The 27,992-nt window shown below is 34.8% G+C and overlaps 2 protein-coding genes across 2 annotated transcripts in view; one reads left to right on the top strand and one right to left on the bottom strand.

Moving 5' to 3' along the window:
• The window catches only part of RBM12B (RNA binding motif protein 12B), a 29,390-nt gene extending 9,899 nt beyond the window's left edge, over window positions 1–19,491 (top strand). The window contains exon 2 of the transcript XR_001597937.2: window positions 19,255–19,491. The gene's annotated coding sequence lies outside the window, so the exon portion shown is untranslated. The remainder of the gene's footprint in view (window positions 1–19,254) is intronic.
• Window positions 115–24,722, bottom strand: CIBAR1 (CBY1 interacting BAR domain containing 1). Its single transcript, XM_016153239.2, has 9 exons — window positions 24,576–24,722; window positions 23,848–24,082; window positions 21,581–21,649; window positions 20,597–20,698; window positions 17,992–17,997; window positions 16,715–16,819; window positions 7,816–7,929; window positions 2,895–3,014; window positions 115–1,329 (listed from the first exon to the last, which is right to left on the bottom strand). Exons 1-9 carry the CDS (start codon window positions 24,599–24,601, stop codon window positions 1,240–1,242), a joined length of 867 nt encoding a protein of 288 aa, XP_016008725.1. The 5' UTR covers window positions 24,602–24,722; the 3' UTR covers window positions 115–1,239.
• Between the last annotated feature and the right edge of the window lie 3,270 nt (window positions 24,723–27,992).

Below are 27,992 nucleotides of genomic sequence, written 5' to 3'. Positions count from 1 at the left end.
ATGCACAAGAGAACTGAGTTGTTATAAACAGCAAAAGAAATATTTTAACTTTTTTTCTCCAAACTTTAATGCCAAATTTAAATACCAAGAAAATAAATATGCAATGATATCCTGTTTCTTAAGAATATCAATTTATTTAGGATTTTAAAATGTTTTGAATATTTTACTTAAAAAGTACTGAAGTAATTTCATCAGTTAGGACTGTTCTCAGGAAACAGTGCTTTGTTAAGAACAGAACCATAAGTAACAAAGTCAAAAAGCTTTCTAGAAAGTTTTTATTTTTCTGTTATGAATAATTGCTTTTTGTTATTTTCCCAGATGATTTTATAAATTTCCTAATTTTTACATGCCTGACTGGGATCCATGAACTAAAGTACAGTTCCGCATCCAAAGAAACAAAAGCATCAGACATACTGAAAAGCTCTGATTAAATTCTTTTACATTTTCAGGCATAAGTGACTACACATTTATTAGGTGGTAATTTGGTAAATCTTTTACAGATTTTTATATATGGCTTCCATGATGTTTTCTTAGCTATAATTCCACCAAATTATAGCTTTCCAAAAGTTGTATTGTGTATAGCTTTAGCATGATAGCAGTTTTGTTTTAAAACCAGAAACAGGCTGAATGTAGCTTTCTTTTTAAAGGTAAAATTTACACTTATAGTTGTAAAACACTGATGACCTAGGTTCCCATTACTTTTAATCAAGAGATTATATTCTTGTCGAAAAGTAAATTGAGGTATTAAATGATGAAATTTCAGGTTGTAGTAAAAGTGAAAAAAGGAAAAAAAGACTTGTCTTTTTGATTAAGGCTTATGGAATAGAATTTATATTTAATCAGAATGACTATTCCAGGACTCTTTTCTGGTAATGAAAGCATGGTGTCTTAACCTAAAATAAGCAAGTGAAATTATTAAATGTTTTTTTTTGTCATCTACATTTGCAACCTCAACTAGGTATGGCACGCTAATATGAAATACTTTTGAAATACATAATTTTTTTTAAAAAAATGGAACCTATACAAACATCACATACTGTTAGGACGTTTAAATGAATGATGTGTAATATTTTTTAAAGACTTCATTTTTGTCAACATAAATTTCCTTTAATTCCCATTTCCAATAGGATTCCATTTTGAGGTTTAATATATCAACCAGTATAAAGTCTCACAATTCAGTAATTCTGTATTTCAAGTAATTTAAAATAAAAATGGAAATGCGAAGATTACTTAAGAAAACTAATTTTCTTCTTCTGTTACATCTAAGTCTTCATCCTCTTCATCATCATCTTCTGGTTGTTGATCCTTTCTTAATCGACAGGTGGATACCTGTTAAACATATTTTAAAATATCCTAACTTAAAAAATATTTTTAAATGTTTGGTATCTTTTTAGTATGCCCTTACAGAGAAGGGCACATAGAACAGCTATTCCAGAAAAATATCCATCAGTATTCATTTTTAGTAATGAAAATTCCCTATGAATTACTGTATTTTAAGGTAGAAAAGAGTTAAAAGGTTTTCCACTCATTTATCATGTTATTTTTGAGTAAAAATGTGAAATTAACCATTTGATTCCAGTTGGATACCAGTACTTCTATAACATACTTTCAGAGAAAAGTATAGTCTCAATATATTATAAATGCCAAAATATTTTAATTCTTGGGTCACAAAAACATGTTTGAATGAGTGATCAAAAGGATGGCAAAAACAAGCATATTTCAACTAGGCTTTGAGAATAGTGTGATTTAAATGGAATGAGTTCAGAATCTGACTGAATTCACCACTGACTTACTAGTGGGTCACCTTGTTTCAAACCTTTCTGAGGGTGATATACCTCCCAGGGGACATGTGGCAATGTCTGGAGACAGAATTTCTAATTGTCACGATGGGGGTTGGGGGCGTGGATGTGTTTGTGTTACTGGCATCTTGTCAGTAGTGAGGAGTGAAGCTGCTCAACATCTTTACAATGCACAAAACAGTATTCTTTCCCACCAAATGATATGGCCCAATGTCAATAGTGCTGAGGTGGAGAAACCCTGGGATAATGTATTCTAAAGTGCTATACAGACGTTAGCTAACTTAGGTAATATCATTAGCTCTAAATAGTCAAACAAAACTTTGTGGGGATGCATAAAGCAGTAAATACATGCTTAGAGGAGAGTCAAATGAAAATAGAAGGTGTTGGGCCAAATTTAAAATATTTTGAAAATATTTTGCTCGATTTTAAATTTCTGAAGGCAAGATATGTAAAATGACATAAGCTCTCTAGTTCAGGAGTTGGCAAGTTATGGCCCAGTTTTTTTTTTTTTAAAGTTTTATTATAACACATCCATAATGATTTTTTAATGTATTTATGGCTGCTTTTTTGGGACTGACCATATAGCCTGTAAAATCTGGTACTTTTCTCTGTCGTTCCTTAGAGAAAAAGGTTGTTGATCCTTCTCTGTTCTAGGTACTAGGTAACTGAGACTTTCTGAATATAGAAGAAATGAGAAAATTGGCTTTTTACCTAAAGATCTGTGCTTTTGGATCTATGATAATGTTCAGGAAAAGCCCTTTTTAGGTATAATTTCCAACAAGTTGTGACAGTGGGACTTTAAGCAGTTTTGACTTCAGAATCTATGCTCTTTATCTTATACCAAAGAACAAATATAGAATATAGAATAGCATTTGCCTGTCCTTTCCACCTTTGTTCTTAAGTGTTCTGCTACAGAGAGTAATGTTGTAAGAAATATATTAACAGAGCCACACCTAGTGCAGTCTAATATTTTACCTAAGATCGTAAGAGAGGGTAAGTTATATGAAGTCATATGACTCAAGGGAAACATTTTTAGTACTAAACAATTCCAAAAGCACCAGCACAAAATTCTTTAAATTATGGTTTCTAGCTCACCTGTCCTGTTCCAGATACACACTTAGCTGGCAGTGATCTCTGGAGAGGCGACTTTGAATTTGCTCTTACAATATCTAAACGAGATGAATAATCTGGTGGATACAGAGAATTTCGGAAAACCTATTGCAATGACAAAACAACATTATAGATACTAAACAATGGAAATCTAGAAAGCCATGTTAAATTCCTTAGTTAAGAGCTTTTAAAGCACTTCCTATCCCCAGACAAAATTTCAATTTTTTATTGTAAATTTAAAACAACAATTAAAAAATACAAAAATATTTTAAGTTGTAAAGAGAAAAGCTAAAAAATTTGAACCATGTAAAACATTGATGGGTCCTGAAACAATCACTTGCGAGTATGTCCTGGGGAAATGTGAAAGTTCCTACCCTTGAATAGGCAAGTTAGTAGTGGGCTGCAGGTCACATCTTTGATTCTGTTCTGCCTATCCACAACTTCACTGCAGTACTTTTTATAGTACATCACATAAGAGTAAACAGGAGCCACTATGTAGATTCCAAGCTCACTAGGATCTGGAATGTCATTACTTTTCAGTTCTTTTTCCTTAAAGCAAGCAGTAGTTCCAGACCTTACCACTTTAACCTCCCTGGCTTCTCTGTCCATTTCTCTTACATAGAGACTAATAGGTAAGGTTATCAGATGTGAATTTCCTCAGCTTCCTTCCCTTTTTTCCCTCAACTATTAATGCCATCTTTTTCATTTTTTTTTAAGTTAATATCATTTTGACTCTTTCCAAGGTGCATTTTTCCTTTTTCCAAAACTTAAACTAACAAAAGCTTGCTTTCTCTACAGGTTCCCTCCCCCAGCAAACAAACTCAGGATACTTATTTTTTATTTCAAGGTATAAATTTACTTAGAAAACTTCTCAAATATTCTACTTCATCTCCATTTATTTGTCAATAAACTACAGTTAGGTTTTCACGTTCCACTGAAATTGCTCTTGCCAAAAATCACCAGTCTTTTTGTCTTCATCTTGTCCTGAAACAGTTCATGCATGCTATCACTAATACTTTTCATGTGCTAGCTGCCCTATTTCTTCGCATCTCCGTTTTTTACTGCTTACAGTGTAAATATTTTTAAAAGGTTTCCCTTAGGCACTTTTCCTTTTTTGACACCCTCTATGAAAGATCTTATCTACACAGTTTAATGGCTACCTTTCAATCAATTCTCTGTAGACTCTCTTCTAATAGCCGCATTTATGCACCCAACTAATTTCTGTTCTAGGTCAGCGCTGTCCAACAGAACTTTTCTGAGATGACAAAAATTCTTGCTGTTCTGTGCTATCCAAAAAGGCCACATAAGGCTTCTGAGCCCTTGAAATGTGGTTCCTTTAACTGAGGAACTAAACTTCATTTCAGTTTAACCTTAAATACTCACATATGCCTAATGGTTACCATACTGGACAGTATAGCTCTAGATTTCACCTTTGTAATCAAAGACATTACCATATATTTAGTAGACTGAGCTAGAAGCCTGGGCATTCTCCCTAAATTTCTCACCTGGGTTACTTCTATTTTAATTTTTGACTCTACATTTTTCTTTATAGCTTACATGGAATTATCTTACTAAAGACCAAAATATAATTCCTATACCAAAAAACTTTGTGGTTCCTAATTACCCAGAAGCCTTAGGTGACGACACCTAAGAGGCTTAAGATAACCAAACCTACCCATCACTCTTAACTTTTAGTCTATAGACCTATATGAACATGTTATACTCTAGAGCTAGGTGCCCTGTTTTATCTTTGCAACTTTTCCTAGCTTAAGATAAATCAATGATAAATCAATGATGTTAACATGAACTTAATCCCTATGTTTTTTGGGAAAAAAGGAGACCTAGACTTAAGGATGCCTCTACACATTTCTTTAAATCTCAGAAAACTATGGGACACAAAGTAGTCAAGGGATGAAATTTAACAAGAGGCAAGACTTATGTTTTAGGGCAATTCAGGCACGAGGGTTAGGTTATTTAGCAAGTTACTAAGGACCCAACTATGTTCTGGTGCCAGATGAGAAACACTGGCATGCTGGTATGATAAAAAACTTGCATGACTTATTAACCAACTGGTATTTGGAAGGGATATGTTTTTGTTAGAACAGCATTCCTTTTTTAACTTTTCTAGCAAAACAAAAGTAGGAAGTAGAAGACAACATACAGCCCTTGAGATAAAAGTTTAAACAAGTTAAATATTAAAATTAGTCTTACCAAAAAAACAGATTTACAGGAATATTAATTTATTGGCAATAATACATTTTCCAGTATGGTCCAAGATCTCTTCTAGGAGTGTCTCAAGATCTGAATATGCTCCGAAGTTACTACTGCAGAGAAAATGGGCCTGACTATACTGGACAGTATATTGTAATTTTTTGTGTGTGAAGAACAAATAAGGTAAGATGGATTGTGATATAGCTAGATGCCTAACTGCAGAAAATTAGGTGCTGCCACAATGTCTCAGCAGTTCTCATAAAGCATGGACTACTTAAGAAGAAAAGCAAGTTATTTCTTTGTTCCTCTCTGCACACTTTAGTTGTTTCCAAGAAACCTTATATTTAAAGGATCCTTTCTCTTCTTGGTACCTGTTTGATATAATTTTACTTCCCCTGGTCCTACAAGTCTCCCCAGATTATTCTCTCTTCTCCACAATTTCTGTATGGTTTATGCCTATAATTCATTATGCTTCAGACCTCTGTATATCTGTATGCTCTAACTGAAAGTTGTTGCCAGGTATCCCTCAAGCTTCTAATTAAGAAATCATTCTTTGATTCTTTAGACTATTTAGAATCCTCCATTCACATTACACTTACAGTATACTGTATTTTTTCTCTGTGTGACTGGTCACATTATAAAACTTTAATAGTTATACATTTTTTTTTTTTTTAATTGTCTGAGCTCCCGGTAGACTTCAGTTTCTGCTTTGACAAGTTGGACTATTTCCAACTTATAATGCTAAACCCTCAGCACTTAGAATGGTGCCTGGCACATGATAGGTACTCAATAAATAATTGTTGAATGAACATTTTATAAGGTAAGTACTATAAGTATCTCCATGTTAGAGGCGATGATGCTAAAGTGTGAGGAAGTTAACTTGCTCAATATTTTCCACCTAGAAAGTGGGGAAATTGATACTCAAAAACACATCTACCATATAGCACTGAGATCTTTAGTTTTTTCTATGATTCTCCTTCCACAAGCTACCTATCTAGCTGATTAAGAATAGTGGTAAAAAAAAAGTTGGAAGTAGTGTGACAAAAAAGATATCTAGGACCTCTGGAATAAGAAAATTTTGGGGTTCAAAGGGTTTGCAGGAGCTTTAGTGTCAGTTAAATGGCATGTCATGGGTATTAGAAAAAGAAGAATGAAAATACTTGTAAAGGGGACTCTAGTCTTATAGGAAAAGTGGGAGATGAATTTTTAACATGGTAATCAATGCACTTATTGTTTCTGCAGGAAATGGTTCAGGTCACTTATCAAGAACCACACTTCCAGCAGTAGAGTGTAGAGAGGATAAAAACAGTGTCTTTAGTCAGTCTTCTGGGTTTGGCTCCCAGCTATGTTACTTACTAGCTAAGGGAACCTCTGGGAAGTTTCATAACTTTACTGTGCCTGTTTTCTCACCCACAGAAACAAAGACAATAAGTATTTTTTACCGAAGTTGATGGGAGGATTTAAATAACAGTCAAAGTGAATAGATCAGTGGCTGGTCTAAAGCAAATGCTATATAAACATTTGCTATTTTATTTTACAAATGACAGATAATAGCTAAATCTATTTTTTAAACAATAGGACATGAAAAGGAGTGAAAATTAAACAGTTTTATTTGGAAGGGATGGACACTTAGGAAGCTATCTATTGAGAAACAGTAAATAGAAATATGATCATGTAGGCATAACTGATATAAAACTGAGACAGATTTTGGCACTGGACTAAAACATGTACTTTCATTTTACTCAAGATGGTTTTACTATATTAAGTTTCCAAGAACCAGTGGAGTAGTGGGGAGAGAATACCCAAGGGATCTCTTTGTGGCTAGTTAGTGGGAAAAAAAATAATTGGGGAGATCTTTGAAATTGCCAAATGGAAGGCACTCTCAAATTCTATCACTTGTTAATACAGAATCATGGTTATATCTTGAGAATACATGGCCTTTTTCACTTTATGTATGACGTATCTCTTGAATTTTTATCTATTTCAGCAAAAATATACTTTTGTTGCCCCCCCCACCTGCTTTTGAAGTAAGAGGGTAGGATATTTACCCTTCAGATATGTTTACTGGAGCCAAGCTTTAATATTTAATTGCTCTAATGTTAGCTGGCCAATCAGATTTATTTGCATTTAACTACCAGTACAAAGCAAGCCTTATATATAAAACTACATTTATTTCATATTTTATTGATTAAGTCACACAAAACTGGTTAGATTCTAATTGTGCTATTTACTAGCTAAGTGACCATGGGCAAGTTATTTAAAGATTTTACACCTGTTTCTGTAGTTGCCAAAATGAAAAGAATAACAGCACCCACCTCATAGGATTGTGCGGAGTTGAGAAATTGCACATAAAGCTTTGGGTATGGTGCATGGCATAAACACTCAAATGTTAGCTCAAATTGATGAATGTTATTTTTAGCACACTTAAGTGACATGTCAAAATGATACATTTCATGTAAAGGCTTTATTCTTATTGTATTTTACTGGCTATTAATAAATTAACTCTTGGAACTTTAATGTGGTTAATTTGAAAAGTTAAAAAATAAATAGAAAATCATGAAGTTCAGTTATTTGGGACTGCACACAATAACAACCATTGTAGTGTTCCAGTTTAAGATATTTTTAACCAAACAAATGCTCTGTTTTAAGTATTTACATATTAATAGAAGAACTGAGTTTAGATAGACAGTCCTACCTCTAAATCTTCTTCTTCATCAATCTTTTGTATATTTTGGTAGGCAGCAGTGTAGACCTCTAAAGCTTTGCCGTGAAATAACATTTCAATAGTGATAAATTCTGAAAATATAGTCTAAAAAACAAATATTGGAATTTAAATAATCATAAAAATTGTCTGGTGAATGTTATAAAGATATTCTTTACTTTAGTCTTGCCATTTTATGAAACGCAAAGGTATCTGTTTTTCTGCAAGGCAAATGAAGTATAGAAGATAGAATAAAAATAATTGCAAAGACCTTCTGCAGCTAAACCTTCAAATTATACAAAATATTTCCTATCTCTCCATTTACTTCCTATTATTTTAGTCAGTTTTACTTATACCTTACAATTGACATCTGTGATAAAAAAAAAAAGATCTGAATAAAATATATGACATTATGTACTCTGTTTAACCTGTGCCTGTAAGTATTAGATAAAACAGTTCATTTCTGAAGCTGGTATTTTAGCAATTCCAACTGATATTTAAACAATAGAATGTTTTTTAGACAGGAATTATATCCAATCATATTTCTGGCTATATGTTACTTATATTCTCAAACCACAAAGGAATTACTTGATGATAATTATATTCCTATCACTAATAACAGCAGCATACATTTGCATAGAACTTTCTAGCTTATAAATATATGATGTGATTATTGTTCCTCAGCCAGAATGTTCAAGCTTGGATCTGATTCTTCATAAGTTATAACTCTTGCTCATACTATGTTTTTCTTACTGGAAAGAATAATTTTCTTCACAAATAAACTGCAGGTAATCTCTAAGCATGATGACAACTTACGACAAGGAAGATCATGAACAAAGAGAATGAATGAAGGTGTGCATGTTGATCTAGCAGAAGATAATCAGTAGTTAGGGAAAGGATACAAACCGGACAAGTTTTTAATTAAATAGGATCTTACCCTTTTGTTATTTTGTCCCTTTATCAAATGAAAAATGAGAGCATTAATGTAGAAGTGGGCAGATATGAACAAGGTAGAAAACAATCAACCATTGTACTTAAGCAAGATAGAAGAGATGGGTTAGGCTAGAAGGCAAGAGTTAAATACATATTTCTGTCATTCCCACTCTTCTGTTAACCAGCCAGACACAGTAGTGTTCCTTCATTTTGGAAAAGAGCCATACAGATATCCCTCAGTGTCCTGTAACTTTTTTCTCCATCTCCATTCTACCTTAAAGGTTAGAAAAATATTTAAGGGAGTCTTAACAGGCTTCTGATCACTACTCAATGGAAACAGATCTGTAGTTGAAAGTAACCCTCCAGGGGTAAAAGCACATGTGTCAGTTTGACTGCAAAGATTGGGCTCTAGATTAAGAGATTATAACATTATGACTAACAATTACCCTTTCTGTTACTTCATACAGGTTACAGAGGGCTCTGGTATCCTGGTCTAGTAACTTTACAATAAACAGCATTATGCCAAGATATAATTTTGGATTTCACACCAAGAATCTCCAAATACCCAGGAATATGTTAGAGGTGAAATGGCTTTTGACTAGGGTTGAGACTTAATCTCTTAGTTGTCAGTCTTCATAAGGTAGTTGGCTAGCTAGAAAGGGGTCAGGTGCCCTTTAGGAGCATGGAGAGAAGAAAACAGAGGAAAACAGAATTGGGAGTCAATGACAAGCTCAAACACTAAGGACCCCTACTTGGTTCTTGGTCTGCTGCTCATTTTAGGTAATAGGAGCAATCAAGCACAGGCTTACATCTTTCCTGTGAATCTTAAATTTAAGATTCTCTACCTTTAATAAACTATATAAATATAGTATAGACATAGTTTGACTTTATTTTTATTGAAGGCTGTAACAGAAATTTTTGTTTTTCAATTACTTAGGATTTAATTAGAATTGTAGAGTCTAAGGCCATGCTACCCTGTACAAGCCGGATCCTGTCTGATCTGGGAAGCTAAGCAGGGTAGGGCCTAGTTAGTACTTGGATGGGACACTACCTAGGAAGACCATGTACTGTAGGTGTAAAAAATAAGGGATTGTAAACTGACAAGGTCCTTGCAATCTGTGAGGTCAACCAAGGGTTGCCTCGCCTAAAAATCAATCAATTAAAATTGTAGTATAAGCCCTTAGACTTGTTTAAGGTAAGTACCCAGGGAACTGGTAAATATACATTTAAAATGTCAAACAATCAACTCTTAAAATTTTTCTTTCTTAGAGGATTTAGAGACCATCTGTTTACTTATGTGGATTTCTTTACAGGCATACCTCGTTTTATTGCACTTTGCTTTCTTGTGCCTCACAGACAGTGCATTTTTTTCTTTATATAAATTGAAGGTAAGACCCTCTACCAGCAAAAAGATTACAACTCACTGAAGGCTCAGATGATGGTTAGCATTTTTTAGCAATAAAGTATTTTTTAATTATGTTTTAGACATAATGCTATTGCACTTATTGGAATACAGCATAGTGTAAACATTAATATGCGCTGAGAAACCAAAAATTCATGTGACTTGCTTTATTGCAATAGTCACTTTATTGCAGTGGTCTGGAAACACACCACTGTACTTAGGTATGCCTGAGGTATGCCTGTACTTAGGGGGAGACAAAAGAGGTATTTGTCTTTATAAAATCACCTGAGAAATAAAAAAGCCTCAAGTAAGGTATTAAGTTTAAATGAAATAAATTGAGTATTATCTCCTATGTTTAAACATTTCTACAAATAGACATTCTAAATCTTTAATAGACCATCACACTATTTAATAACTAGTGAGATCCAAACAGTTACAATCTAATTACACCTAAATTTGTTGGTTTACACTTAATTCAAATCTGTTCCACTTCGATAACTTTGTGAATATGCAAAAATTACAAAACAAAAATTTTCAAATATTTGAATAATTATTAAATTCCTGATGGTCAAAATCTCTGATGAATATGATGTCATCTCTAACAATTTTTTAATACTAGCATCTTGTTGGTGTTATATTCCCCAGAGCTGATAAGCCCTGAAAAATATGTAGATGTGTCTGTCACTAAAAAATTAACATTGTGTATTTACATTCTCATTTTAAAAGACAGTGACCAACTTTGAGTTTGTTAGCACTTTCCAACCTCAAAATTTAATTTCAGTTAGTGATAAAAAAAAAAAAAAGTACTTTAAACAGTATCTTTAATCATTAAATGGCTATTATTTACTACTTGCAAGGTGGGGGTGATATCAAATTTTCTGATACTTTGGTTTAGTCCTTTATAGTTTGACCTTTTATTTCTTAACAAAACTTATATTATACACCTCTATAAGACTGTTTATTTTTCTGTGAAGAACAGTGATGGGGAATTTGTGGCACTACTAAACTAGAATCCTAGACTTAGAATTTTTGACCCAAGAGCCATGAAGCCTTAAGATTATCACAGAGAAGAATTATATCTCTGAGGATAGTGAGGAGGGAAAACTGCCAATTATACTCTTTTATTTCTAACCAGAATTTCATAAAACCAAAAACAGGTAAAAGGAGAATAATTTCAAGGAACAATAATGCTAGGTGATAACTGGTATAAGAAAAAACATGGAAAGCATTGTTTCTGTAATAAAATAGTTTCAGTGAGTCAGTCACTAGAAAGGTGGTAGAACTTCCTAGGGCCCTATCATATTTAGTAATAATTTTCTATAAATATAGCTAACTTTCAATGATCTCATGTAATCTGCTTATTTGGAATGGGTCAGTATGGTCAGGGACAGAGGCATTTTGAGTTACTTTTTCTCTCCCCTTTTCATTTTTATTTTGTGATAGTAGAAGGCATATACTTTTTATTGGTGGGGGTGGGGCAGAGCTAATCTGAAATTCTTTACCCATCTGCAAGTATTCTGCAAAGCAGGATGGTTAAGAATATAGGCTCTGGATTAAGATAAACCTTGGATCAAATTATGACTGAAACATACCAACTATGTAATATTAAACAGTTTATCTGCTCTTTCCCTCATTTTCCTCATCTATACAATGAGGGAACAAAAGTATCAACCTCATAGGTTTTGCCTTAAGAATTAAATGAGTTAATTCAAGCAAAAGTACTGTATGGTAACTGGCTTAGAGTAAGTGTCCAACACAAGTCAGATATTTTTATTGCTTAAGAAGTAAACCAGCTAAATTTGAAAAGGTTCATTATCCTAATATTAAAGCCTCATTATCCTAATATTAAAGCCTCTATCTGCTTTAATTAGCAAGCAAGATATTTAACAAAAAATTTCTAAATGGTCTTGTTTAAATTTTGGCAAACAAAGGGGAAATGACAGCTGTCCAGAGTAGAGGCTATTCAACAAATGTTGTCAGAAGAACTTTCTCTCTGTAATAAAGTTAGATATCTACCTCATATCATATGCAAAACACAACTACCAGATAAAATATTTAAAAAGTCATATAAATAGCAGAAGAAAATATAAGCAAGTATTTATATAATCTTGAGGATGAAAACAACCTTTCTAAACATGACACCAAGGCAGAAACCAAAAAGACCAATAGATCTAGCAACAAAACTAAAACTTTAAAGTTGGCAACAAAATAAGCAACAAAATGCAAAAATACATTTGCAATATATCTTCTCTTTAATATAAGGAGTTAGTTGTCTAAAGAATTTCTACAACTTAATAAGAAAAATGCCAACACTAAAAAATATAGGCTAAGGATAAGTGTGAGTACTTAAGGAAGAAATAAAATGTATCATTAAATATATGAAAAGGTGCTCTGCTTCAACATTAGTACCAATGCAAAAACAGACACTGATTTTTTTAATCTATCAGATTGGCCATTTAAACTACTAATCACTGTTATATTAGGGTGCTCATATAAGGTTTTGTAGGCATGTAAACTAGTTCAAACTTTGTGGACAGAAGCTTCAAAATAGGTATTAAAATTGAAAGTGTGTTCTTTGAATCAGAAGTACTACTTTTGGTAATTTATCTCCCCAAAATAAATGGACCAGCAAAAACCCAATGTTTAATGATGCAGTGAGATCTATAACTGCAAAAATAATCTAGATGTCCACCAGTGAGGACTGGTTAAATAAATTAATATGTTCATACAGCAAAATACTATGAGGATACCAAAAAGGATGATATGACCTATGTTTCTTAGCACAAATATATCCATGATACATTAAATTTTAAAAAGAAATGCTACATGTGGTTTGGTCCCATTTAAATATAACTGCATAGGAATAATAATATTACCTCCCTCAAGGATGTTGTGAGGGATAAATGAGGTTCATCTTCATAAAATGCTTAAAATGTGTGACATAACAATGCCTAAGAAATGTGTGTTGTTGTTATTACCAACCATATTTCTTATGTATATGTGTATAGATAAAAAGTCTGAAAGGATATAAGTCAAAACGCTATTTCTGATTAGTGGGATTATTATGTTTTTCTCAATTTCAAAAAATGTATGGTGATTTTATATTTATAAGAAAAATAAAGCTATTAAAAATTAAATTTAGAAGATGTTTCTTGCTCCTGTTAGCTACTTTACCACATACTGAATTTCTACTCTTATCTGTTCAAGAGTGACCCCCGGTCAAGATCCTTTTTGTAGGTCTGAGATTCTCTACATACTCATCATATAGCTGATGATTTTTCCTATTACATGGGAAACAAATGGGACTGATTTTTCTTCCACATTCTGTATACTAAGTTCCATACCCACTTTTCTCAGAAAGACAAATTCTTTGTAAGATTCCTATGAAAAGTCTTGGTCTAAAAACTGTGCTACCTCTCTGATTATTGCTGCTACCAAAATTCTGATGGACTTGTTGATTAAACTCACATCAAACATGGTAATACAGTTATAAACAGTGAAGGACCTATAGAACAGTTTCAGAATCCTAATAGACTCTGATACTGATTTCTGGAAGTTTGCTAAGAGTTGTGTGGGGGTCAGCATTAAAAGCGTAGGTTGCAGATGACATGCTCTGGTATATAGTAAATCCTAAGGAATCTACTAAAAAACTATTAGAGCTAATAGATGTGTTCTGCAGGGTTGCAGGATATAAGATCAGTGTACAAAAGTCAATTGTATTTCTGTGCGTTTACAATGAACAATTTAAAAATGAAATTAAGGAAAGAATTTCATTTATAGTAGCAATAAGAATCATAAGATACTTAGGAAATAGGAAAAAGTTTAAGAAAAGCACAAAACTTTATATTCTGACAAATATAAACATTATTAAATTAAATGGATAGAAAACATCCCATGTTCAAGGACTGGAAGAATTCATCTTAAAATGGCAGTACTCCCCAAACTAATCTACAGCTTTAATGCAATCCCTATCAAAGCCCAGCTGACTTTATATAGAAATGGACAGGCTGATGGTAAAATTCATACTAAATTGCAATAGATTCAGAGGAGCCAAAACAATTTTAAAAAGAACAAAGAGGAAAAACACTCCCTGATTTTAAAATTCACTACAAAGCACTGCTAATTAATCAAGATAGTGTGGAACTGGCATAAGGATAGACATAGATAAATGAAAGAGGATGAAAATCCAGAGACAAAACCATGTCAACTTTTTAAAATATTTTAAATATTTAAAAATCAACAAGGGTGCCAAAACTATTCAATGGAAAAGAACAGTCTCCATTCAACAAACGGTGGTGGGACAACTGGATAGTCACATGCAAAAAATGAAGTTTAACTTTTAGCTCACACCATATACAAATATTAAACGGGTCAAAGACCTATAAGAAACAACAAAAACTATAAAACTGTTAGAAAAAAACAGAGATAAATCTTTATACTCTCAAATTTGGCAATGGACACCAAAAGCATGAACAACAACAATGAAAAAATAGGTACACTGGACTTCATCAAAATTAAAACTCGTGCTTCAAGGAACACTGGAGTAAACAGAAGCCACAGAATGGGAGAAAATAATGCAAATCATACATCTGATAAAGGACTTATAAAGAACACTTACAACTCAATAATAAAAAGAAAACCAAACTAAAATATAGGCAAAGAATTTGAATAGCCATTTCTTCAAGGAAGATATACAAATGGCCAAGAAGCATAGGAGGGAAATGTAAACCAAACCCACAATGAGATAGCTACTTCACACTCACTAGGATGACTAAAATGAAAAAGTCTGATTAATAGCAAATACTGGTGAAGACGCAAATAAACTGGTACCCTCATATACTACTGGTGCAACCATTTTGTAAAAACAGTGTGGCAGTTTCTCAAATGATTCAGCAATTAACTAGGTATATACCCAAGAAAAATGAAAATATATGTTCATATAAATACTTGCATATGAATGCTTATATCATTAATCACAATAGCCTAAAGGTCAAAACAATTAAAATGTCTGTCAGTTGATGAATGGATAAATGAAATGTGGCAATTAGCCACACAATGGAATATTATGAAGCTATAAAAAAGAAGTAACTGATACATGTTACAATATGTGAACCTTGATAATATTACGCAAAGTGAAGGACACTAGTTACAAAAACCATGTATTTTAGGATTCCATTCATATGAAATGTCCAGGACAGCCAAATTCACAGAGACTGAAATCAGAGGTAGTTGCTTAGGGCTGAGGTGAGAGTGTGGGGGTAGCAGGGAGGTAAAAGCTAAAATGTATTATATCTCACTTTGAGGTGATTTGAAAGTGTTCTAAAATTAAGTGGTGACAGTTGCACATATCTGAACACTAAAAACCACTGAATTATACATTTTAAGTGGGTGAACTGTATCAATTTCTTAAAAAGTGGGTTTCTTCCTATCTTCCTTTTTTGTGTGTGTGACCACGGGGAGACTTTCCTCTTCCAGGGGCATGATACAGCAGGCAGAGAGAAAAACTTGGAAGACTTTCTCTTTGTGCACCCTCCACTGTGCAGTCCCTCACTCCGTGTTCTACTGTTTCAGGAAATCCCAGGTAGTAGTAATTATAGCGGGGAATTCTGCACTTACTCACTCTGCCCCAGTTTTGTAATTTATGGTGCTCAGAGAATTAAAAACACCTGTAGAGGTAGCAAGCATGGAGGCTGAATAAAGAGAGAAGCCTTTAGGTGGTAGTAGAATCAGGCATACCTCACAAGTCTCCATTCTCATTTTTCAGGTTAAAGCTAAATATTTTAATAAACTTTCTTCCTTTCTCTCTCAATTTAAGAGGCTGTCAGCGATTTTAAAACATTAATCCAGCTTACACTCTCCCACGTCAGTAAAGAGGTTTGTCTCAGGGCAACTTTCTGAGATGCTCATAGTGAGTAGCAATCTACTATTACACAGCAGAGTGCAGACTGAATTGAGAGGTTTAAACTTTTTTTGGTCTTCAGGACCAAACTGGAGACACTTCTGAAATCCTTTGAAATTGTGATAGAGAACTAAAAAAAAAAATACAAATCAGTGTTTCATGGATTGTAGAGAGGAATGATATAATTAAATGGCAGATAATACTTATTGATAAGAACATAACTTTTGAAAACACAATGTTTTTTTTTGTTGGTTACAGTTGTAAAATGACAAAAATATTTTTCTTTAAAGCTTGTTCCAGGAAAATTTTCAGTGAGCCAAAAGGCATCTTTAGATGACTTGTTTTAAAAGACATGCTATAGTTAAAAATGATCCTCGAAATCTTTGAGATGCTTATGAAAAAGTCACTGAAGACCTGAACGTCATGATCCTGAAGGTTTCATATCTCCTGATGTGTTACAATAAGGCAATTCTTGTGACACCATATCATGGTGGATGCACGTTTACATGGTTGGCTACTCTTACCCAATTTATTTGCTAATATGTAGTTGTTAGAAAACTTAATGCTAGAAAAATAAGTATATTACATAGAATATGGATAATACCACCTCACAAAAAGGTTAGAAAACATGTTTTGAATCTTAACTGTTACTTTATTACCTTTATATCCTTTATTTTCTGCTTTTCAAAATTGTCAATGGTTTCCTCCAGATGACGAGTTGTTCGGGTAGCATCCATTGTAGCTCTCTGTAATTCGGTTTCTGCCTACAAAAGATGAAAAAAATTAATTTCAGAGTGCATAATTGCAATATTAGCTTTTTGGCATTACAGTGTAAATGTTCAATAATATATTTTGCCACATAAAATAAAATGATCTATATAATAAGCACATGCAAAATAAAAAACTTTATTAGGTGATGTGCTTCATGATCTAAAACAAAAACAAAACAACTCCCTTTCTTTTTACAAACTCATTTTTTCCATATATTACCCTTGGATAATTTACTGTAAAACAATTTGCATTTTCTCCTGCTTTCATCTTTTTCACTGGGCTATCTATCATAGTTTTTTTCTCCTCACTCTCTCTCTATCCTTTTGTCTCCCTCCTCCCCAAAAAGAAAGGTCTTGTGATTTAAGTATTTTCCATTTTCTAGTTCTCCAGATGTATTAAATGTTTCTAATTCTGTAATGTTCTAAGCAGGTAGAGTAGAATATTCACTACAAATATTTATTTCAACATGGAATTTCTATTTGTACATTCTTATTAGCTACTAGTATTATACTGTTACTAGTTAATTCTTATATAAAACACACACATATACACACACACACCAGCAGCTAATAAATTAGATGATAGGTCTAATGTTTTACTTAATATATTCTAAGCAATATACAAGTACTCATACTATGTAGATCTGTGTTGTACGATCTTGTTGTACCATACTTGGTGGCACTAGCCACATGTGGCTATTTACACTTTCAATGAAAATTTAAAATCTGGTTTCTCAGTTCTCTAGTCACATTTCAAGAGCTCAACAGCCATATACAGCTAGTGGCTACAATAAAGTACAGAACATTTCCAATCTAACCATGTATTTCTCTTTAAAAAGCATCTCTTCCTTTAGGACAATAGTCGCCCAAAAATATTTGAGATTTTTTTGTTAAATAGTAATACAGAGATTTTAAAAGAGAGCCCAATTTTCTGGTTAAATTCTTTCTAATAAAGTTTTGTTTCCTATGCTACTATTATATTTGCTCAAAAGTATTACATATCATCATTTAATAGTTAATTCATGGGAAAATTTGCATTTCTCATCAATGTTTTCTGACACATATTCTGACATTTAGCCCTTGCTTTTTCAAGAAAATGTATAAATTGAAATAAGTAAAAGAGTTTACTATAAGGATCCATCTTGACACACCACTTTATTACCCACCTGTGACTGAAATTTTTCATAAAGGAAAAAATACATTTCAAATAGAACAATTTTTTCAACAAATTAAAATCATGTACTCTTATAAAATTATATACTTTTGCAATTATACAGTATAACTTTATATTGGTTATATATACTTACAATAAGGTTAATTCAAACATAATTTCAAGACACTATGCATTTAACAATATATTCATTTATACCTCTGTGCGTGTATGCTTGCCGCATAAAGTGTAAAGTTTTTTAAAACCACACAAATGTTAATCATAACCAGTAATCAAAAACAATTTTCTATATTACTGGACTTGGGATTTTAAAAAATATAACTTCAACACAGAATATTCAAAAGTAAATGAGCTCCTTTGAAGATTTATCAGTTTGAGAAAATTTTTAAGTTAGAAACCTTTTACTTTTTACTAATGAGAATATTCAGGAAGACTAATTTCTTAATGTTACTTATTACATGTGACTCATGCAATTCTTTACTTGTACTTCCTTTTTATTTATGTCTTTTTCCTCCCAATTTATTGATAGTTTCGCTTAAAAATTTGGAAAGGTAGATAAATTTGGCTAAACTAGGAAAGAGTGGGGAAGCAGAAGCCATAGCTGGGACATCTGAATCTTAATCTACCATCTTCCAGCAGTTACTACTCATTTCCTAAAGTTTCAAGTCCCTTTACTACAGCATAGTAATGTTCCCAAAATTACACAGGTGTTTTTAACAAAGAGGATAAGGATTTCTATTTCTACCTTGTTGAAAATTCTTCAAAATTCTATAATGTACCAATTTGAGTAGGAAATGGTTTTGATTAAAATATGACTCTATGAATGTCAGTAGATTTAATAAAAGTACTAACGAGTGCAAAATGGCTTATAAAAGGATGAGCCAGATTGGTGTTTTTCAAATGGTGTTATATACATCTTGTTCAGAAACCAATGAGGACCTTGGAGGTGAGCAGGCAGAACCGTGGGATCCTTCACCCCATCCTCTTATACAACAGCTACTCCATTGTATTTTACATATTGAACTTTAACATGCTCCTTTTGAACAATCCAATGAATTTCAAGGGTCTCTCCTGGCATTTTATGATGGTATGACTGAATATTTTTATATTTATACCAAACACATTTATATGTAGTTTATCCTTTATTTTCTTATTTCCAGCTGTCAAAATCCACTGGATTCATAGATCTTTCTCAGTGAGCATAGCAATTCACTTGTAGTAATAATAATCTATTCAGTTGTTGCATGTTTTCCCCCAGGTGAACCTGCAGACCTGCTTCATCTATGGTATAAGACGACTCCCTCCACAGCAGTGTTTACAGAAGAGCATCTATGTTGGAAACATTTTTGTTTTAAGAAGAGATTCATTTCTGTGTTGACTGTCCATACTAAAACCCTCAATTCAAATTGGCCAGCCGCACAGAATTCCAGATGTAACATTTTTTCTGCCTTTATGTACTCTCCTTCAAACAAAACAATAAAATTTTGACCTCTGGCTAAATTCTTAAAAGCTAATGACATCCCCTGACTTCTGCCTCAGTCCCTATTTGTCAGTCATAAATTTTCTAGCATTCTCTGGTTTGTCTGACTTGCTTAAAACCCAGATTCTATGCTCTCCAGTTTGTAGATCTTAAGCCTCAACTACCGTCTAGATGTTCCTGTCTCAGCCTCCAATGGGTAGTCCCAGCCCTGTGGCTGCCCATTTTTGTTTATTACAAGGTTGGGCATATGTACCTTTGGTCCAAAGGAAGGAGGACCAGGCAACTGGCGTAGCCCCAAATCACTGCTCAAGGGATTCCCCTCAGGAATGGAGGTGTTCTGGAACCTCAAATGCCCCCAAGGAGCCACTCCTCATGTGGTTTCTGGCTGAGCTGGGCAGTAAAAACCTTAAGGAAGTAGGAAGGAAACATAAAAAGGAATGGGAAAAAGAGGCAGTGGGATAAATTAGTACTTCTATACAATTGCACCTATCCCAGTTGCTGGCAGTTAGCTAGGCACTATTTTCTATTTTGTTCAGTCACAAACAAGGCACATTCTAGTTTAAGCAACAGTCATTCTTAACAGAAGAACCTTGTTACAGAAGACACTCCTATCTAGATCCCTCGGTGCCCAGCCATGGATATCAACTATACTCTTGAACTCCTGAAGGTCTTGGTAGAAGTCATAATTGTTATTTTAAAGATGAAGGGAATTACACTGGGAAAAAAGATTTTCCTTCCTTTTCTCAAACGCTGGGCAGATAATATTGATATGATTAATGACAGATTTTTAAGTTACTTTTATAATTAATATTTAGTCTTCATGTGAAAAAAATCTCAAGTTTGAATTTACTCTTTATAAACCCATCTACCTTTAGGAGTGTTTTATTTTTTGAATATCTAATGTGGAAATTAATATAAAAGGGACTGAATTAGGTGGTATATTATCTTTAAAATTATTGATTTTTATAGTGAGAATTCATACGTGCATTTGTTTCTTTTTAACCTTTATATTCAAATTCTTTGCATATTTAAAAGTAGAAATTAATCATTTCCACATATATTTACTTCTGTACTGCATACCTCACAAAACGTTTTTTTACAACCAAAATTCAAAGGATACAATAACATGTCGATCAGATGGGTTTCGCTGACGTGTTCTTTCTAACTGAGTTAACTGTTTAGCTTCTCGATTCCTTGCTGTTAATGTTGCCTTGAGGTCATCCTGTAAATAGGCATTTGTTTGTTAATAAAAATCTGTAATTTAAGAAATAAAATATACTCTGATTTAAGAATGGGAGAAATGGTCCTTGTTTGATCCAGGCATCATTACCAAAGGAATTATTACTACTGCATAATTAGTTTGTATCAATTTCAATGTAAAACTATAACCATGTAAATATAAATATGTATGTAAAATTTTGATTGTGGTGGTAGTTACATATATATACACATTTGTCAAAACTCAATGAATACTTAAAATGAGAGAATTTATTACATGTAAATTACACCTCAGTAAAGCTGATTTAAAAACCAGACCTTTGGGGATGTAATGTATAGCATGGTGACTGATGAATAGTGCTATATTGCATATTTGAAAGTTGCTAAGAGAGTAGATCTTAAAATCTCTCATCACAAAAAATATTTTTGTAATTATAGATGGTGAAGGATATTAGACTTATTTTGGAGATTATTTCACAATATATACAAATATTGAATCATTATGTTGTATACTTGAAACTAATTTGTCAATTATACCTTAATAAGAAAATAAAACTTCGTAACATTCATTTTTAGTCCACGTTATTGGCTGCTTTGAAACAATAGTATAAACTTATATTTAGTAAAATAATTTCTATTCGTATATTCTTAAAGCCTATAAATATTAAATATTTTAAAGTTTCCATAAAAAATGCTACATGTTGCTACAGTAGCATATTTAGTAAGCTCACTAAAAATATTTCATTATTCTCGAAGTTCTAAGAAATGACACTTGCGAGTGCGTAGAAAGTAACTAAATACTACCTTTTACTTTTTATTAAAAGAACAATTATTGGAAGCCTTATCCTCTTTGCCAGAATAGTAAAAAAACAATGAATTTACTTACCCGTTTCATTTTTACAATGGTTCCATAAGCTTTCAATGGTTCAACTACTTTGGCTTCAAGTCTTTCAACCTATTGAAAATTATTATAAAATATAACTGAAAACAGACATATCAAAATTTTAATTCTGAACTAAAACCTGTGCTGTTTATAACCTGAACATAATTACTACACAGATTAATTTAAAAATTTTTAAAGTGTTACAGTTCAACTTATCTTCATAAATTAAAGAATAACCCGAAATTGATAAGACTCAGAATCCAACCTCAAACACGTTAAAAACCATTAAGCTGTACATTAAATATAAAAGCAGAAAAGCACCTGCTGTGCAATATGACAAGAAAATGTCTCAGATTTCCAAGGAGCTCATCCTTGTCACACCATCATCTTTCTACCTCTAAGTAGTAGCTTTTGGGTAAGCTTTAAGACATCTCAAATTTCAATACAGCTACCACTTTCAGTGTGTTTAGCACGCTGTTGGATACTTTACATACATCACCTCCAAAATGTAATAGCCCAGCTTTCCAGATAGGAACATCAAAGCTGAAAGATACAGCATATTAGAAACATTTAAAGTAACACAATCCTGGAAAGCAGGAAAGCTTAATACCACTGATTAGCTACAATTTTTTTTTTCTGAGAAGCCATTCATTAATTATCAAATTTTAGAGATGATAAAGGGTTTCAAGTGTTGCTGAGCTGTCAAGCTGTATGATTGATCTCTATTGAGATTTAAACAGATTTTAAAAAACATTTTATCACATTTTAGGCAATTTTTTTACTAATAGTACTAGTGAAAGGCACTGAAGAAATGAATTTTTTTTAAAGGCAAGTATATAGCATAAGAAATAATTCTTGGACATTAAAATTTTCGTTTTCAAGATAGGTAATACAAGATGACATATTTAACTGTTTAAAATGAACATATATTATTTTTGTAGCAGGAAAAGGCTTGATGACATGTTTGTGAGAACATTTGATGATACTATCAGTTAATACATTTCATTGAAATTTCTTTAGCTTTTATAAGTAAAATGCATATGTTTCATTTTAAAAGATTTTAGAAAAAAAAAATCAACTTCTCATTGAGCATTTAAATATTAGGAACCCTAAAATCAAAACCATGAATATTCAGGATAGGTTAGCTGATATCATGTCAAATAATTCATGCACTGATTCTTCAGTGTATGGATTATCCAAGTCTTATTTCTGTTCTCCTTTTTGTTGCCTACCTTTTGTTCATTGTTCATTAGCATCTCCACCATTTGGTAAGCAAGGGAAATAAAAAGGAGAATAAATCTAAATCAACTCATTTTGCTATTTGATAAATAGCATAAAGTTTTCTAGAAAGAGGCATTGAAATTATTAGCTAACATGGGATTTTAGGGTTATCTGTGAGTATAGATTATTTTTGAAATAGTAAGTACCCAGTTATGTATAACAGTTATTACAGAAAAAATGTCAACATTTTCCCCAAAACTAACCCCTAAATGTAAATTAATAACAATTACAGGTTCAAAGATCATTATGCCCATTTTTCTTTTTTTTTGGATAATTGAAATTTTTGTTTTTGGCTTTAAAAAACCACTGAAAGCACTGATAAGTGCCAAAGAAGTGATGCAGCTCTAATTGGGAAACTTCTGACACATTAACCTGTATCTTAAAAACTAAAATTAACATAACTGAAAGCACTTATGAGGTACTAAAGGAAAAAGTAGGCTTTTAGAAAAAAAAACAATTACAACCCCAGCTTTTCACCTTCCCTTCACCCAGCAGAAATCTACCCAAGTCTCACTACTGGTTTGCATCTGTGATATAAATCAGTGCATTTTTGCCCCAGTGAAACTTTCCAGAGCATGGAGGCAGCGAAGATCTCTTGTCCATTCATTATTTATTCACTCACATTACCATTCCCAACATCTTCCATCTCCAGACATACTTTAAAATATACTTATGTGCACACAAAACACATGCTCCTTTTCTTCCCCATGGACACTTGGTTTACACCCACTGTAAAAAGCCACTCCTTGGCCCAAAAGCGGCAAATAAAATGGGGAAATTTAGGATTTCAAGATACCTAAAAATTTAGTTTGAAAACGGTAAAATCACAGGAAGATTCCCTTTACGTCTCACACAATGTTACAGACATAAGGGAGGCTTATCATCAAGCGTGTGTTTACCACTGCAGATTAAAAGTGAGTCTTCAGGGTTTCTCCATCCACTACTTCAGGAGTCATTCATAACAATGACGCTGTGACCTCATTCCGTACCTCTGCTTGTCGATAGTCCTGAAGTTTGGCAAACTCATCAGCAAAGTTTTTCAGGCCCCGCTTTAAATTTGGAGTCTCCGTAGAGGCATACACGTTGATTTCATTCACCAGGAGGTCTGCTTTGTCTCGCAGTCTGGCAGTTTTCCGCACGTAAGCAGCAAAGATTTGGCACAGCTCTCCAAAATGCTTCTCCACATTTGTGACAGCATCTTGCAGTTGTCTGGTTTGAGCGTCCCTAGAGAAAAAGGTGACACAGAAAACTCATTCTCATTAGGGACGAGATGGCTTCATCTTCACGTTAATTTGACATGCAAACACTCTCGGGGCACTTTGCGGAGGCAGAGCCCCTCCTCTAGTTTCCCATTCCGGGCCAGGCCTTAATATCCCAACAGTGAGGCGCTGGAAGAGGCCCGGCTCCCGCCGCCACATAGTGGCGGGGTGGCGGCTACTAGGGCTGCTCAGCCGGGGCACCCTGCTGCTTCCCAGGCGTCTGCACCGCCCGGGACAGTGCGGGGACCGAGTACAGCTGGTCCGGCTCCGGGCTCCCGCGGCTTCCGGGGCTCGGGGCAGCACGGCGAGGTAGGCCCCAGAACGCTGCGGGGAGAGCCGGGCCGCCGGCCAGGGATCGGAACTGGGCGCGGAGGCCTCACGGAGAGAGGGCCCGCTTCCCCCACACCGTGCCCTCGCGTGTGCGGCATCTTGGGAAGCTGGGCCCCCGGGGCTGTTACCGATTTTCCAAGCTTCGCCTCAACATCTTAGTTCGCGCACCGCTGGGACCCTCAACTGGGGCCCAACGACGGGGCTCCGATTCGCCCGCGCTTGCGCTAGGGCGCGCGCAAACGCCGCCGGAGCCCGAGAGCCCGCGCCGCGCGCCCGCGCCTTCTTGTCGTTTCTACGGCAAAGCGGCGCGCGCCCCCGCGGCCAATACCGGAGTCGGCGACCGCGGGGCTACAAGAAGGACCAGCGGCTAGGCCCAGCCGGGCGCCTCGGCGCCCTACCCCGCGCGCTCCAGCACGCGTTGTGTATCTGCACTTCGCGGACGCGGTATGCCTGCTTCTGGGCCTTTCATCCCCTGCAGAGTCGCGCCGACCCAGCGCTGGTCTCCAGTACGTCGGGCTGGACTGTGAACAAAGGAGGAAAATTCCAAGCCAATCCACCAGTCATTAGGAGGGAAACGCAAAACTAAAGGCCAACAGGGTCCGTCTCTGCTTATGCGACGTTTGGTCTTAGAATTTATGCTCAACTTGTCTAATTTACCCGTGTTGAATCTGAAAATATGGGTTCTTGAAAGCTTTCTTTGGAAGGAGCAGTGCTTACCGCCTCGTCTTTAACTTTTCATTTATTTGACAAATGTTGATTAAGTTCCTATTTTGTGAAAAAGATTGTGTTGGACACTGGAAATAATTCAAAGATAAGAAGAAGGCACCACCACCCAGAAGGGTCTTAGGGTTTGACGAGGAGACGGACATTTAAGCCTTAACAGTACCCTGAGATAAACAGGAGACTTTTCTTTACCTTTGAATATTCATGTCCTTTCTGCCCTCTTGGCCTTCATTTATGCTGCTCTTCCAAGTAAACACCTTTAAGACTAAATTCAAACTTTATCTCTCTCAAGAAACCTCCGTTGACAACTCTCACACTTCCGTTTTCCAGAGAGTGATAGGGCCCTTTTCTCTGCTGTACGTTCTGTTCATTTTATATTGTTTCCTGTAGTAGTTTAGACTTTGAACTCTTGGAGGCAGAGGAAATTTAATTTCGGTTTTGTATTCCTCAACACCTTGTACTGATAGAATTTTGTTTTGGACAAACGTGTATGTCTCTTTAAGAGAGTTACCTCTTTTATAGAAGGCCTCCTATTCTCTTATGTTACAAGGTATACCTCTCCTCTCCCCCTTCAGTCATTTAGCAAGTTATATATTGAAGGCCTGTTGTAGTCTAGATATTATGCCTGGCTCCGAGCATGGAGTGGTAATTTAACATGAGAAGAGTCTTTGCTCTTATAGAGCTCACAGTCTCTTAGAGGAATAGACACTAATCAAACAACCACATGCAAAATTGCAACTTAGGAATGTGCTACTGCATCAGCTTTCGCTGTGTAGCAGACTACAACAAAACCTTGTGGTTTACAACAACTTCCTAATTCAGGATTCTATGTGTGGGTTTAGGCGGTTCTACTTTGGGTCAGCTAAGCAGGGTTCTTTTCTCACCTTTCTGGTCAGCTAGCTGGGTGGTCTGCTGGTCACTGGATGAGCTGGGATGGCCTCACTCACCAAGGCTACAGAGGCAACATGGTTTACAACATATCAGGTACTGAAGAAAAGGTACATGTCACCATGAGAAGGCATATGTGCTTAATACAGAAGTTTGGTTTGAACTATGTAATTGGAGAAATGTCACTGAGATACAAAGATTGGGAAGAAGTTAACCAGGTGAAGAGAGAGGGAAAAACAGTCCAGAGAGGGAGACAATGTAGGCAAATTGCCTTCCCCCACAGCCCCATTCTTAGTTCTACCCAACTTCCATGCCTCAGAAAATGGCATCACTCTCCAGCTGATTGTTCAAAAACCTAGGAGTTATTTTTTCTTTTCTGCAGATACACTGGCAATTCCTGTTTGTTGTGCGTCCAAAACATATCCTGAATCATTCTTTCTTTATTACTTCTACATCACCGTAATCCGAGCTACTATCATCACTCACCTTTATTACAAACCTTAATAATTTCTCTAAGTCCATAATTACATACTGCAATGCCAAATCATAAATGTAGATCAGATCATGCCACTTATCAAAACCTCTGCTGATTGGTCTTTGAAGTGGAATCCTAACCATTAAGATATTTGGAGATAGGGCCTTTGGGAGGTACTTAGGTCACGAGAATGGAGCCATCATGGATGGAATTAATGTTCTTACAGAAAGAGACCCTAGAGAGTTCCCTTGCCATGTTACAATAAGAAGATAACCATCAATGAGGAAGAGGTTCTTACCAAACACCAAATTTGCCAGCACCATAATCTTGGACTTCACAGCCTCCAGAACTTTGAGAAATAAATTTCTGTTTTCCATTAGCCACCCAGTTTATGGTGTTTTTGTTAATAGCAACACAAATGAATTAAGACAGAACCCTAGTATGCTTAAATACAAATTTAAATGCTTACTCTGGCTGTGAAGCCTCTGTCTCATTCTTTCCTACCCATCTACTTCTCTCATTGCACATTGTGCTATAGCTACAATATCTTCCTGTTACTAGCGTATGTCAATCTCATTTTGGAGTTAGTTTTGTGTTTATTATTTTTTTTGCCTAGAACATGTCTTCCTCAGATTGTCACATGGCTAAGTCTTTCTTATTACATAGAGTTCTGCTTAAAAAGCTGTAAGTCAGAGTGAGACTTTCTCCAATTACCTACTTATTACCACATCATACTGTTTCGTTTCCTCTGAAGCACATGTCACACTCTGAAATTAAACTGTTTAAAAGCTATTTCTATCTCCCATGACTAGAATATATTCTCCATGAAACCTGACACTTTGCTATCTTATTCCCTTTGTATTCCTCATACCACTATTGTCCTTGACTCACAATAGGAACTCAGTAAGTAGTTGAGTTTATCAGTGAATAAATGGGAGTGAGTGAGTGAAAATCCCGTGACAGAGGAAGCATGGTGTATGTGAGGAAATAGAAAAAAACAATGAGGCATGAGTGGAGGAGGTGGGCATCATGATATGTGATTGTGTGATATAGTTTGAGGGGCGGGTAGGGGCCCCTGAAACTATATATATGTAGTTTTATTATAAAAATTGGTTCATGCGATTATGGAAGCTAAGTCTCAATATATGCAGTCAGCAAGCTAGAGGCCCAGGAAAGCTGATGGAATGAATTCCAATTCAAGAGCTGACAGGTTTAAGACTCAAGAAGAACTGATATTTCTGGCTGAGTCTGAAGTCTGGGGAAAAAAAGAACCCAAAGCTTACATAGTAGGACAGGAGGAGTTCCCACCTCCTCAGCCTTTTTGTTCTGGTCAGCTCTTCAGCTGACTGTATGAAGCCCAACCTCTTTAGGGTGGGCAATCTGTTTAACTCAGTCTACCAATTCAAATAATAATCTCATCCAGAAACACCTCAGAATAATGTTTGAACAAATTTCTGAG

The sequence above is a fragment of the Rousettus aegyptiacus genome, unplaced genomic scaffold, assembly GCF_014176215.1.
Source record: "Rousettus aegyptiacus isolate mRouAeg1 unplaced genomic scaffold, mRouAeg1.p scaffold_m13_p_15, whole genome shotgun sequence".
NCBI lineage: Eukaryota > Metazoa > Chordata > Mammalia > Chiroptera > Pteropodidae > Rousettus > Rousettus aegyptiacus.
Note: the sequence above shows the minus strand (reverse complement) of the source record. Positions and strands in the feature narration are given on the sequence as shown.